The 14,396-nt window shown below is 38.8% G+C and overlaps 1 protein-coding gene and 2 non-coding genes across 3 annotated transcripts; 2 read left to right on the top strand and 1 right to left on the bottom strand.

Moving 5' to 3' along the window:
* Positions 1 to 4,012: 4,012 nt before the first annotated feature.
* On the bottom strand, positions 4,013 to 4,924 carry LOC130726793 (RING-H2 finger protein ATL58-like). Its single transcript, XM_057578100.1, has one exon. The coding sequence runs from the start codon at positions 4,819 to 4,821 to the stop codon at positions 4,327 to 4,329; it is 495 nt and encodes a 164-aa protein (XP_057434083.1). The 5' UTR covers positions 4,822 to 4,924; the 3' UTR covers positions 4,013 to 4,326.
* Positions 4,925 to 6,199: 1,275 nt separating this feature from the next.
* Positions 6,200 to 6,273, top strand: LOC130727134 (small nucleolar RNA snoR14). Its single transcript, XR_009015170.1, has one exon. It is a non-coding gene; the product is annotated as a small nucleolar RNA snoR14 (small nucleolar RNA).
* Positions 6,274 to 6,335: 62 nt separating this feature from the next.
* On the top strand, positions 6,336 to 6,433 carry LOC130727124 (small nucleolar RNA Z101). The gene has a single exon (XR_009015160.1). It is a non-coding gene; the product is annotated as a small nucleolar RNA Z101 (small nucleolar RNA).
* The last annotated feature ends 7,963 nt before the right edge of the window (positions 6,434 to 14,396 follow it).

Genomic DNA, 14,396 nt, shown 5'->3' with positions numbered 1-14,396 from the left:
TGGATCCTAACTTGGATCAAGCACCAAACAATTGAAACGAGAAGAGACAACTATTGGGGACCAAGATGATATAAAGACCAAACCACATAACCCAACAAAAACATGCAGAACTCATCTCGCTATTAGAGTGGACGCAAATCAGAACGGGACATGGACTCAAGAGAAAGCATAAGAACCTGCTCAAGAGATCTGACACGTTGCTGATTCAGCCGGACCGACATACCGAACAACAAGATCAGAGTGATCGAGGTCACAACCACCTAAAGCCAAAAACCCCGAACAGCCGCCACAGACTCAAAATGCACACCACCGGCTCAGATCCGCCACCGTTTGGACAACAAACCTCCTCAAGCAAACAAACAATGAGAGAAAAACAGGAAAAACCCCTCTAGTACCACAACCTCAACGGATCTGCAGGAAGCCCCTACCACGCGGTCAAGACTCCCTCCAAGACCACAAGGAAGCGAAACACCACTACTGCATAAGGGCAAAAGCCCCACCAACAGCTCTAAAAGCTATAGAACCAAGAAGCGGTGCGTTTGGAGAGAAAGGATTGGGAGAAAACAACGACCCAAGCGCATAGCCACCCCAACGAGAGAAGAATGAAAAGTAGGGGCAACAGACCCGGATCTAGGACCCGCATAGACCACAAGTATGCTTGTACAAATGTTGCTCTGAATCAAAATGCAGTTATTTCAAGCAAACATGAATTCTTATGGGTGGTTGCTGTGTTTCCTTGCTTTGAGGATAAGGTATTCATATTGCTTGTTTGTTCTTGTTCCTTCTCACTAAGGAGTTTTGTTTTTTGTCTTGATTGTTTGCTTTGGGTATGTTTGTATAGTGAATTTTTGGCTGGGTGAGTTGCTTGATGCTTTTTCTTTTGTCATGTTTTTATTTTGTCCCTTGAGTCTTTGGTTGAGGTTGTATTTTGTTGTTATGCAGGTGTTTTGCTAAGTTGGTCTGGATTTGGCTGCTTATTCCCCTTTTTGAGAAAGGCTATGTATTCTTTCCTTTCCTTTCACATATGCAATTTTTGCTACTAAAGAAACAAAATTCCTGCACTATAAGGTTATCTCGGATCTGCCTACCCCTAATTAACAAGACAATTTGGAAGGGGGAGATCAAATCTCCATATCATGCTTTTAAATTGCCTAGTCCAATTCACATTTGATTTGAAAGAATGCACCTTACACATGTTTAGGACCATGATAGTCTTAAATGATTGTGGACTACTTCTGGCCAATAAATTCCCCTTCTAAACCCAATTCCTACATACTGCAAGGGCATTGACCTGAATCAACCTCTGAGAGCTTAGAAGAGTTATAGATCACACCTTAGCAGCTACCTCTTTCGAAGGAAAGACATGTTAACTATTTTATATTTTAGCATATATTAATAATTTTAGAAGTGATAAAGAAACACCTGAAGTGAGTTGACCCTTATGCTTCGTTTGGTAGAGAAGAGAGAGATAGAGAAGAGAGAGTAGGGAAGAGAGAAGTTGAGTAGAGAGAAATAGGTAAGAAATAGAGTGAATTTAGATGTTATTTGGTATGATAGAGATAAATGAGAGAGAAATGAGAAGTAATGAGATGGAAGAGTGAGAAAATATTACTTTTAAAAGTTGATAAGACATTTTTATATATATTAAATCTTTGTGGCGGTCCAAAAGTCAATTAGTGGGGATGTGGCACTGCCACAAACAGGTTAACTATAAAAAAGAAAAAAAAGCTGCTGCAGTTGGATTTCTTCGCAAATTGCGAAGAGAGAAAAAAGAATGTGGGGCCCGCAATATTTGTCTCTCTCATCTCTGGTTGTGTTGAACCAAACAAGGGAGGTAACTCCAACTCTCTTCTATCTCTCTCTTGGCTATCTCCCTCTCCTCAAACTCTTCTCTAACAAACAGGCCCTTAGAGTGGACTAAGTTAGTCAATTTCATTTATTTATTTTCAATTTTAGGGCCAAAGATGGCCATAGAATAAGACATGCCTGGTGGCCCTGTGGGCTTCATCGTGTGCGGGATATTTTGGCTCATGCCTATGTTGGCTAGAAGTGGGTGGGGTGGGTTAAGTTGGGCCTAGCTATTTCCACCACCACACTACTTGGATTTGACCAACCAAATATGCTGTAGAAAGAAAGTTGAATTTCCTGGCCTCCAAAACATATATTTGTATACACCACTTTTTCAATCAAATAAGCTATACAGAACTGCACCCGCAGTTTATGGTGGTTATATACTTTTTGTTTGTTGTTATAAAAAATCATCACTAACTAACTGCAAGTGTCTTTGAAAAAGTAGGGGACACATATATCTTTTCCTCCATTACAATTTTTAAGGTTTATGACCAGAAGTATCCACTTACAGAGGTACTCCTAACAATGATATATCTCCCTATGGAGTTTTAAGAGGCAAACCTAAACCGTGCCAAATTACTAAGATTAAGTCAATAACTCATTAAGGTAGTGTTTGACCCGACTTATTTTTAACTTTTAAGCTAAAACTAGGCCAAACAAAATTTTAAAAAAGTTCTAAAATTTTAAAAGCTTATTTTTTATAGTGTAAAATAGATAAAAGCTCCTTATTAGAATAAGTTAGTCAAGAGTTACTTTTTACTTAAAAGTTGCTTATTTCTACTTTGATATATTCTGTGAAAGCATCGCTCCTCCAGGTCTCACTATCGGTGGTCGCCCGTGTCTCTCATCGTGGTCGTTCTCTGCATCTCCTTCACCGCCGCTGCGCCGCACAATCATTCACTGCCATATTTCTCTCTATCGCATCGTTGTTTTGGCTTTCCCCTTCACTTAACCTGAGATCAGTGTTTGCGAGATCACGACCCAAAGTGTAAGATGGCATGATTATATGACTTTGCAGCACCGTTACAAGGTGGATTATACGCAGAGTTGATTTTTCGGTGGGATATGATCGTCGTTTCTAATCACACTCTGTTCGCCCTTGTTTCCCTCTTCGTTCTAAGATTTCATGTCTGTTTCAACTTCGAATTCTCTGTTCCACAATTTTGAACGTCCTCTTTGTTCACTCAAGAACCTCTTGTGTCGTCATCAGCTTCTCTGCTCTCACTTTGCTTTGAAAACAGAGCTTCGCCTACATCTTCGTTAATTCATCCCTATTTCAGTTTTGAAGTCTCTATTTTAAACTTTTAACTCTGTTTCAGACTTTCAAACATTGTCTTTGGAGTCTACTGCCATTCTTTGCGAGTCTACAGCCATTCTTTCCAAAACTTGGATTATGAACGCTGATAACTATTTATGTAACAAAGAAATAGAATGAGAGAAAAAATGGCAGAGTGGGTTGGGGTTGGTGGTGAACTATACGGGCAATAGTCATACAATCACATACCTTTTCTTCACTTTTTTTTGCTGGAAAAGAATTCAACATGTTAATTTTGTGAAGGAAATTATTATGTTAATGAAGATGAGTGTTAGCTTGCATACCAACCATTTGATAAAATGTTTAGACCAACATATGTGAGAAAAGTAGAAAACATAGATTATTTTTACCAAACACTTTTTACCTTAAAAGTTACATTTAAGAAATAAAAATATGAAAATTCCCTAACAGCTTAAGCATTATTTTTAAAGCTCTTATTTTTAATTTTGACTTATAAGTAACTTTTAAATTATAAAAAAGCTGGGTCAAACGCTACCTAAGAAATTAAACCGTACGTATAAGAAATTGACCAATAAAAACACAACATGATGTAGCACTGTAGCAGAACGCTGAAACAGTATATACATATTTTTTTTTGTAAGTAAAATTGTATTGATGAGATACTAGGGGTACCTCAAACCCATGGTAATTACAAGGAAGAAGAACAAGAAAAAAGGAGAAGGTCCAAAGGACACAATACAGTGACTAGAGCAACAGAGTGAACAACAAAAACAAATCTAAAGATCACTAATCTGAATCTACTAGCCTATATATATCTAGCTATGCTACTACATAATTCAGCTAAATTGAGGATCAAGTTCTCAGACTTTAGAACAAAACAGCTGCTACAAGATCAATACCCTGCCAATCCACTGACGTAAAAACTCAGCAAATACATCCAGTTGCACGCATAGAAGAGCCAGAATTGCAGAAACAGCCCTTCAGCAATTCAACCACTTCAGAACCCAATACTATATAGCTGAAACGGTATATACTATCAGTAACTTTCTAAATATAAATTATGTACATAAAGCAGAGGATACATCTACATAAACTTTTTTGATTGAAGGAAGAAGAATAATAAATAAACTAAAAGGTAGAGAAAATTGGTATATATTTAGCAGTTGTTTGAGCTAGCTACATATCTTGAAGGCTTGGATTCACACATATCTACGGAAGTTACTTCCATTACCACCACGCCACACGAATAACAGATATGGAAGATGCTCCACATTCTCTTCGTGACTTAGGAAATGACGATGTTTGGATACGACATCACACGGCAACACTTGTTTCCTGCAAAGCGGGCATGTTGCCCAACATTCCTGCAACCACTTGTCCAAGCAATCTTTGTGAAAAGTGTGCTTGCATTTCAACCTCCTCACCTTCTCTCCTTCCTCGAATTCGGACAAGCACACCCTGCACTCCGTATCATCCGGCACAACATGCTCCAGCTCTGACCATGACGACCGCCTTTTCGCGTAGCGAATCGTGGGGTTGTTCTCTTCGATGAACTCAAGGTACTGCTTCGTGGTGATTGACCGTTTTTCTGATGTTAGTCTCCAAAGGAGGACGATGAGCTCTACTAGCAGGAGTGTCAATAGGATTATTATTTTGCTGCAAAGTTGCTGGAAGAGCTTTGTGAGAGCTTTCATGGCTGCTGCTCGTGAATAATAGATAGATTGCTGTCAATCAATGTTTATAAATATGCAACACGCCATGGTGTGCGTAGCCGCCTCTAACTGTATGCTTGTCAAACTTGTACACTCTTCTTAATTTGTGTTATTTATAAACGAGATAAAAGCTAATGAGAAAGCGATGTTCTTTGTTGAATCTTGACTGTGACGAGGACATTTATTTTTTTACAAAAGGAAGGCACGAGGATAGTTCTTACTTACATTAGTCACAAAGAATTGAACTATGTGGTACCATAAATTACTTTGAGTACATATCGATAGTAAGTGACTCAATAGATTATTATATATGTGTTACAGAGTTTTAGCCGTCAAGGCTTACTAATAACAGAGAGAGTGGCATCTGATCCAAAAACCGTAATGATGAAAATGATGGTTCAGGTTGCAACGCCTTTATTTTGGAACAAATTTTTAGTGATGCAAGGAAGAGGTTGAGAACTATCTGAAGAATTACTTTACAAATTAAATAATGATTTAAGACAGCACAATAATTACAAAAAATATCGAAGAGTTATTAAGTGTAAAAAAATGCTGAATTGTTATTAGCATATTTGTTAATAAAAAGTTGGGTTTATTTAGTGTACACAAGAAAATTCTTGTGTAAAGTTGCACAAACCTCGTTTTGACTCCTTATTATAGGTTACCAGGTAAAATATTTTTTTATATAGATAATTATTAAAATAATAATCTTAATAACATTTTCATTAAGAACACCAAATTAACAAAAAGAGAAAAACTTCTTCCTCTCATCTGAAACTTCATCTTCTCCATCTCTCTTGTTAATCAGTGAGAATTCCACCATTACAGCAGTCATCAGTCATCTTATCTGAACCTTCCTCTTCTTCCACTTTCCAGTGAAGACCTACACCAATGATGGCAGTTCATAGGGGAGAGATCGACAGTGCGAAGGGTGAAGGAAACGACCTGAAATTCCTCAACCACTGAACCTCGCCGTCCTGGATCGCGTCACCTCCACCTCTTCTGCGAGGTTCGCCTCATCACGTTCATACCCAGCCGCACGCAGCACCTTCATGCCAACCAGCAAGTCGCGGTGGAGGCCTCCGAGTGCCACCGTTCCAGTCGTCCCCGTCTATTTCTCATCCGCTCAGATCTGTTGGTGGTGGTGATCGATTTGGTGATGAAGGCCATGTCTACCCAGATCTGGTTTCCCCTTTTTGAAACTGGCCTGTACATCATCTCACCCTACACCCAGATCTGGTTTCCCCTTTTTTATCATGTTTTTTTGTATCCTTATCAGAATGTGAGGAAGAAGATGAATAATTAAGGAAAACTCAAACGTTGTGCCAATTAGTTGAATTTTGTTATGTTTTGTTAGGAGGAATAGGGATGATATAAGTTCATTTGTCTGTCAATCCGCTGATGTTGTGTGATGTTACTTTAGGGCTATAACTCATTGAGCATTGAAAGTTCAGTATTTTCTTTAACAGTGTTTGTAAATTGAAATCAAAATCGTGAGTGGGCATATGATGAATCTTATATATATAGTGTAAATTGGGTAATTTGCATCTGAGTTGCATTGATGCTATATCACCATGGAGGTTTGATGCCCAACGTTTGATTTTTTTCCCTTTTTAATGTTTCCTAAAATTATTATATGCACTCTTGTGCTTTCTGGGTGAAGATGAAGAGAGGACGAGTGATTTGTTTTTCTTGTGCTTTCTGGTTTTTTTTAACAGTGGTGGTAGGTTAAACAAGGGTTAGATAATTAGTTAAAAATAATTAAAAAAAGATTTACTGGAAAGTAACCTACTATAGCAGGTAAATTTAGGGTGGTGCAACTTTACACAAGAATTTTCTTGTGTACACTAAATGAACCCTAAAAAGTTATAAAAAAATGTGTCTAAATGACGTATGTTTCGGTTAAATAATTTTAATCCTAGGTATACCAAATTATATTTAAGACATGTGAGTTCGAAATTTCATATTTTTTCACTAATCTTAAATATCATTAATCTACCTAGTAGCACTTACGTGATGTAAGCAAGTCATTTAGACAATTAAAAAAATCAAATATTATAGAAAAAACTAAATTTTACCTTCAATTTTATTCTTATAAACAACGGGGAGTAGTTAATTTTTTATACTGATAAGATACAGTAACAATTGAACTCTATTTTTCCATTTTGAATTTGGGTGCTAGAGTCCTAGTCGTTCATACCTCATCATGAATAAGGGAACGAAAAATTTGTTAATATATTAAAATTCAAATTGACTATGAAATGATTAGTTACATTGGCGTCCGGAAAACAAATCTTGAAGCAAGACAGTTTGTTAAACCAAATTGAGAAATGAGCGATGGCAGCCAGTCAAATTTATTCGACAAAAATTGGTGTACATCTAAATTGTGTAAACCACTAGAGAGAGATAGAAGGAGGAAAAATAAGTGATACGTGTGATATATGATGTGATGTGGTTGAAAGAAAGAGATAGAGAGAAAAAAAATGACCAAAGGTATATGCACTATTTAATGGTTTTAACCGTCAATTAAGACAATAGATGTAAGAGTAAATGAAAACTTGTCTTATTCAATGGAGGGTCTAGCCTTTTATAGTGGGGCTAAACCCTAAACTTATATTCGCGACATACCCAGTTTGCTAGTATTCAGCCTAAGTCTATAAGAGTCTACATACTGAGGTTGTTGGACCCTACTTGTAGAGGTCGACCCGCCCTACTCGGGTGAGACCGGTCCATTAGGAAAGACTAACATTTGTCTAAAAGTTCTCGGTTGTCCAAATTAAGTAGAAATACGAAAGGATAAAATTTAGATACCCAAAGGTGCTCCTCTTATTTATGGTGGTGATAATCTTGCTTCTGATGATAACATTTTGCATCTTGCAGATTTTATTTCTAACATATTTTAAGGATCGAAAAGGCACCTAAGTGAGCTGGTGTTCTGACCACCGAGTACACAAGAAATTGCTCAGCTTCCTCTTCCCTTGATGTCTTAGGGAGATGAGCTCATGTCGCTTGCCCAATGGGAATTATACAGCGAAGACAGTGTTGAAAATTTAAGTGCGGAGTTGGAGTCCCACATTGTTTAAGTTTGGGTGAGGAGAAGACTTTATAAGAGATGTGACCCATAAACCTAATGTCTTAAGGTTTTGGGTTAAGATGTGGCGTCGATATCTCTTGGTGTCTTGCTCCTCAGCCCATGGGCTCCTCTTTCTCCCCCAACAAGTGGTATCAGAGTCTATGGTTAGTGGGACCATGACGGCTCCTTGTGTCGAAAGTCTTCCTAGCAGTGTGGCTAGGTGGCGGGTTCCGTTGGCAGCGAACGACGGTGCAAGGTGGATTGCTTCCACGATGGGGTCATGATAATGTGAAGTTGACTCTCACTTGAGGGGGAGATTGTTGAGAATTCAAGTGCGGAGTTGGAGTCTCACATTGGTTAAAGTTTAGGTGAGGAGAAGACTTTATAAGAGATGTGACCCATAAACCTAACACCTTAAGGTTTTGGGTTAAGATGTGGCGTCGATATCTCTTGGTGTCTTGCTCCTCGGCCCATAGACTCCCCTGTCTCCCCCAGCAAGTGGTATCAGAGCCGATGGTTGGTGTAGCCATGGTTACGGCTCCTTGTGTTGAAAGTCTTCCTAGCGGTGTGGCTAGGCGGCGGGTTCCGTTGACGCAGTGAAGCGAACGGCGGTGCAAGGGGGGATATGCTTCCCAAAGGGGGGCCATGATAATGTGGTAGTTACTCGCACTTGAGGGGGAGATTGTTGAGAATTCAAGTGCAGAGTTGAAGTCCCACATTAGTTAAGTTTGGGTGAGGAGAAGACTTTATAAGAGATGTGACCCATAAACCTAATGCCTTAAGGTTTTGGGTTAAGATGTGGCGTCGAGATCCCTTGGTGTCTTGCTTCTCGGCCCATGGACTCCCCTGTCTCCACATCGCTTAGAGTAAGGAGGAGGTTGACTTACTCCTACTATATATAGGCACCTCATAAGCATTATACGCACCAAAGAGAAATATTACTACCTAGTGTAGCCGTGGACGTAGGTACACACACTGTATTCCGAACCACATTAAAAATTCATGTGTGATATTTCTTTCTCTCTTCTCTCCTTTCTATTATTGCTCCCAACAACTGGTATCAAGAGCTTCAGGTTCGTGGGATAGATCCTTAGTTTAGAGGAAGAAGTGGGAGAAATGGCGCTGGAAGAAGGGAAGGTGAAGATTGATAGGTTTGATGGCAGAGACTTCGGGTTTTGGAAGATGCAGATGGAGGACTATCTGTACCAAAAGAAGTTGTATCAACCTTTGACAGGGAAGAAGGCAGACGACATGAAGTAGGAAGACTGGGAACTGTTAGATCGACAGGCCCTTAGTTTGATCAGATTGACGTTATCCAAAAATGTTGCGTTCAACATTGTGAATGAGAAGACTACTACAGATCTGATGAAGGCATTATCAAATATGTACGAGAAGCCATCTGCCGCCAATAAAGTACATCTGATACGACGTCTATTCAATCTCTGAATGGGAGAAGGTAACTCTGTAACTGATCACATTAATAGCTTTAATACAATTATTTCGCAGCTATCGTCAGTGAAGATTACCTTTGACGACGAATTGATGGCCTTGAGTCTATTACAATCCTTACCGGATAGTTGGGCTGCAACTGTCACTGCGGTCAGTAACTCTGCAAGGGATAACAAGCTGAAGTTTGATGACATCAGAGACCTGATCTTAAGCGAGGATATTCGCAGGAAAGATTCAGGAGAGTCTTCAAACGCTTCCGGTTCAGCATTGAATACTGAAAATAGAGGAAGAGGTAGCCAGAAGAGTCACAATCAAGCCCAAGCCCGAGGCAGATCAAAATCAAGAGGAAGAAGTCAGACAAGAGTCAGGAATGACATCACTTGCTGGAATTGTGATGACAAGATAGGTCACTTCACCAATCAATGCAAAGCCCCAGGGAAGAAGAAGAATTACCAAAAGAGGCAAGATGATGATGAATCTGCTAATGCAGCAATTGAGGAAGTAGCATACGCATTAATTTGCAGCTTGGATAGTCCTGTTGATTCATGGGTTATAGATTCAGGTGCATCTTTTCATATTATTCCTTCAAAAGAATTATTATCTAACTATATCTCTGGAAAGTTTGGAAAGGTTTATCTTGCAGATGGAAAACTACTTGATATTATGGGAAGAGGTGATATTGATATCCGATCCTCTAATGGAACTCTCTGGACATTGCATAATGTCAGACATGTCCCTGGAATAAAGAGAAATTTGATCTCCATAGGACAGTTGGATGATGAGGGTTATCACACCACTTTTGGGGGTGGAGCTTGGAAGGTGACGAAAGGCAATCTGGTTGTAGCTCGTGGAAAGAAACGAGACTCCCTTTATATGGTTGCAGAGGAGGACATGATAGCAGTAACTGAAGCTATCAATAGCTCATCTATATGGCATCAAAGACTTGAACATATGAGTGAAAAAGGAATGAAGATCATGGCATCAAAGGGTAAGATGTCAAACTTGAAGCATGTTGATATTGGTGTTTGTGAGCATTGCATTTTGGGAAAACAGAGAAAGGTTAGCTTCTCAAAAGCAGGCAGAAAATCAAAATCAGAAAAGCTCGAATTGGTGCATACAGCTGTGTGGGGTCCAGCCCCAGTGAAATCTCTTGGAGGCTCACACTATTATGTGTTTTCTGTGTTTAAAAGGTGAAAAACAGAAGTTGAAAAACAGACAGGCTTGAAGATTAAGAGTCTGAAATCTTATAATGGCGGGGAGTATGACAGCTAGAAGTTCAAAGAGTTTTGTTCAGAAAATGGGATCAGAATGATCAAGACAATACCAGGTACACCTAAGCAAAATGGTGTCGCGGAAAGAATGAACAGGACCTTGAACAAAAGGGCTAGATGTATGCGAATCCAGTCCGGGTTGCCAAAAATGTTTTGGGCAGATGCCATTAATACAACAGCTTACCTGATAAATCAGGGACCATGTGTTCCTTTGGATTATCAGTTGCCTGAAGAGGTATGATCTGGAAAGGAGGTAAGTCTATCACATTTGAAAGTCTTCGGTTGTGTCTCTTATGTTCTCATAGACTCCGATAGGAGAGACAAATTGGACCCCAAGGCCATAAAATATTTCTTTATTGGTTATGGGTCTGATATGTATGGCTACAGGTTTTGGGATGAACAAAACTGGAAAATCATTAGAAGCAGAAATGTCACTTTTAATGAAAGTGTGCTTTATAAAGACAGGTCTTCTGCAGAATCTATGAGTTCATGTAAATAGTTGGAACTTTCTGAAAGAGTGACATTGGAAGAAATTTCAGAAAGTGATGTAGCCAAAAGAAACCAGATTAATCCTGAGAACGAGGATGATGGGGTAGAAGTTGAGCTAGAACAAGAGCAAACAACAGTAATTGAAACTCCTGTAACTCAAGTGAGGAGATCTACACGAACATCGAAAGCACTACAAAGGTATTCTCCTTCGTTGAATTATTTGTTGTTAACTGAAGCTGGAGAGCCATAATATTTTGGTGAAGCCATGCAGGGGAATGTCTCTATCAAGTGGGAGTTAGCAATGAAAGACGAGATGACGTCTCTTCAGAAGAATGGAACATGGTCTCTGACCAAGTTACCAGAAGGAAAGAAAGCTCTGCAGAATAGATGGGTCTATAGACTAAAGGAAGAATCTGATAGCAGCAGAAGGTACAAGGCAAGGCTCATAGTGAAAGGGTTTCGGCAGAAGCAGGGAATTGACTTCACATAGATTTTTTCTCCAGTTGTCAAAATGACCACTATAAGAGTTATCATGAGTATTGTAGCTGCAGAGAATCTTCACTTGGAGCAGTTAGATGTTAAAACTGCATTCCTACATGGGGATTTGGAAGAAGAGATTTATATGATGCAACCTGAAGGTTTTGAAGTTCCAGGCATGAAGAATCTTGTATGCAAGCTTCACAAAAGCTTGTACGGTCTGAAACAGGCATCGAGACAGTGGTACAAGAAGTTTAATGAGTTTATAAGCAACTCAACATGTAAATAGTTGGAACTTTCTGAAAGAGTGACATTGGAAGAAATTTCAGAAAGTGATGTAGCCAAAAGAAACCAGATTAATCCTGAGAACGAGGATGATGGGGTAGAAGTTGAGCTAGAACAAGAGCAAACAACAGTAATTGAAACTCCTGTAACTCAAGTGAGGAGATCTACACGAACATCGAAAGCACCACAAAGGTATTCTCCTTCGTTGAATTATTTGTTGTTAACTGATGCTGGAGAGCCATAATATTTTGGTGAAGCCATGCAGGGGAATGTCTCTATCAAGTGGGAGTTAGCAATGAAAGACGAGATGACGTCTCTTCAGAAGAATGGAACATGGTCTCTGACCAAGTTACCAGAAGGAAAGAAAGCTCTGCAGAATAGATGGGTCTATAGACTAAAGGAAGAATCTGATAGCAGCAGAAGGTACAAGGCAAGGCTTATAGTGAAAGGGTTTCGGCAGAAGCAGGGAATTGACTTCACATAGATTTTTTCTCCAGTTGTCAAAATGACCACTATAAGAGTTATCATGAGTATTGTAGCTGCAGAGAATCTTCACTTGGAGCAGTTAGATGTTAAAACTGCATTCCTACATGGGGATTTGGAAGAAGAGATTTATATGATGCAACCTGAAGGTTTTGAAGTTCCAGGCATGAAGAATCTTGTATGCAAGCTTCACAAAAGCTTGTACGGTCTGAAACAGGCATCGAGACAGTGGTACAAGAAGTTTAATGAGTTTATAAGCAACTCAGGTTTTAATAGATGTGACATGGATCATTGTTGCTATGTTAAGAAATTTGCTGACAGTTATATTATTCTTGCTTTGTATGTTGATGACATGTTGATAGCAGGATCAAATATGACTGAAATTAACAGGTTGAAGCAACAGATGTCAGAAAACTTTGAGATGAAGGATCTTGGTCCAGCCAAACATATCCTTGGTATGAAGATTTCCAGAAATAGATCAGAAGGTATTCTGAAGTTATCCCAAGAGAAATATGTTGAAAAATTACTTGACAGATTCAATGTTGGAGATGCCAATACCAGAAGCACCCCTTTGGGAAATCACTTAAAGTTTTCAAAGAAGCAGTCCCCACAAACAGATGAAGAAGAAAGTCACATGTCAACAGTTCCATATGCATCTGCAGTAGGGAGCTTGATGTATGCTATGGTTTGTACCAGACCTGATATAGCACATGCAGTGGGAGTTGTCAGCAGATTCATGTCAAACCTTGGGAAGGTGTAAAGTGGATACTGAGATATCTGAAGGGTTCTTCAAGAATGTGTCTATGCTTTAGAAGAAATGATCTCACTTTACAGGGGTTTTCTGATGCAGATCTAGGAGGAGACTCAGATGGTGGAAAAAGCACCACAAGTTATATTTTTACTTTAGGAGGAACTGTTGTGAGTTGGAAGTCTAAACTTCAAAATAGAGTTGCTCTCTCAACCACTGAATCAGAATATGTCACCATTTCAGAAGCAGCCAAGGAGATGATATAGCTGAAGTATTTTCTTAAAGAATTGGGAAAAGAACAAGATGTTCCTCCATTGTTTAGTGACAGTCAAAGTGCTATTTGCCTTGCAAAAAATCCTGTATTTCACTCCAGATGCAAGCACATACAGATGAACTTATAAACTCTCCCACTTACCTTGGTTTCTCCAATGTGGGACTTGACTCTAACACTTGATTTCAACAAACAGGGCTGGTATGCTTCTGTGCGTCAGCGTCGAATTCGTGGTTCTCCCTCAGCTTCCACTGGATAATTGTTGGTTCCTCTGCAAGTGTACAGAATTACCTGATTTTAAATTATTGAACCACAAGGATTGTGAGTGAGAATTATGGTTTAAGCTTGAAGTTTGTGAGTTTTGAAAGCAAGAAAATTGCAGAATTGAGTTTGGTTGATTGTGACAAAAAGTTTGCAAAATAAACAAAAGTAAATAAGTTGAAAATATCAATTTATGAGACAAAGTTAATCGACAAGTAAAGTAAAATCTAAAAACGTAGCATTTACCTTGAAAAATATGATAATTATTTTTGAATAACTTAATGCGGTTAAAAAAATTAATGTAGCATTCTTTTTTGATAATGTTTTTTTGAATAACTTAATGCGGTTGAAAAATATGATAATTTTTTTTGAATAACTTAATGCGGTTAAAAACGTAGCTTGAATTGTAGAGTTGAACTCTGCTTTATTTTTAAGGAACCAAACGACCAACTAGACAAACTCCAACGCTGCCAAAAAATATGGAATCGTTCCTTGCATCTCTAGCTGGTCTAAGGAACCGGCGTTGGAGATGCTCTTACGGTCTTATTTCCACCAACTTTATTGACATTCATTTGATTCAGTTTAACAAACCTCTTTGTCAATTGTGATGTCAACTCAACAGACTGGACATAGATTTCCTTGTTATTTCCTAAGCATATGTGTCAGAATATGTATTTTAAGGGACGAGTTCTGATATATACATATCTCACATTCTATTTCATCTTATTTACATTTTTTTTTTATGTTTCT

Source organism: Lotus japonicus, chromosome 6, assembly GCF_012489685.1.
Source record: "Lotus japonicus ecotype B-129 chromosome 6, LjGifu_v1.2".
Lineage (NCBI taxonomy): Eukaryota > Viridiplantae > Streptophyta > Magnoliopsida > Fabales > Fabaceae > Lotus > Lotus japonicus.
The sequence above is the reverse complement of the archived record's forward strand: the minus strand, read 5'-3'. Positions and strand labels throughout refer to the sequence as shown.

Excerpts from the sequence above, each read along its gene's own strand:
- LOC130726793 (XM_057578100.1), bottom strand. The coding sequence starts at position 4,821 with ATGAAAGCTCTCACAAAGCTCTTCCAGCAACTTTGCAGCAAAATAATA.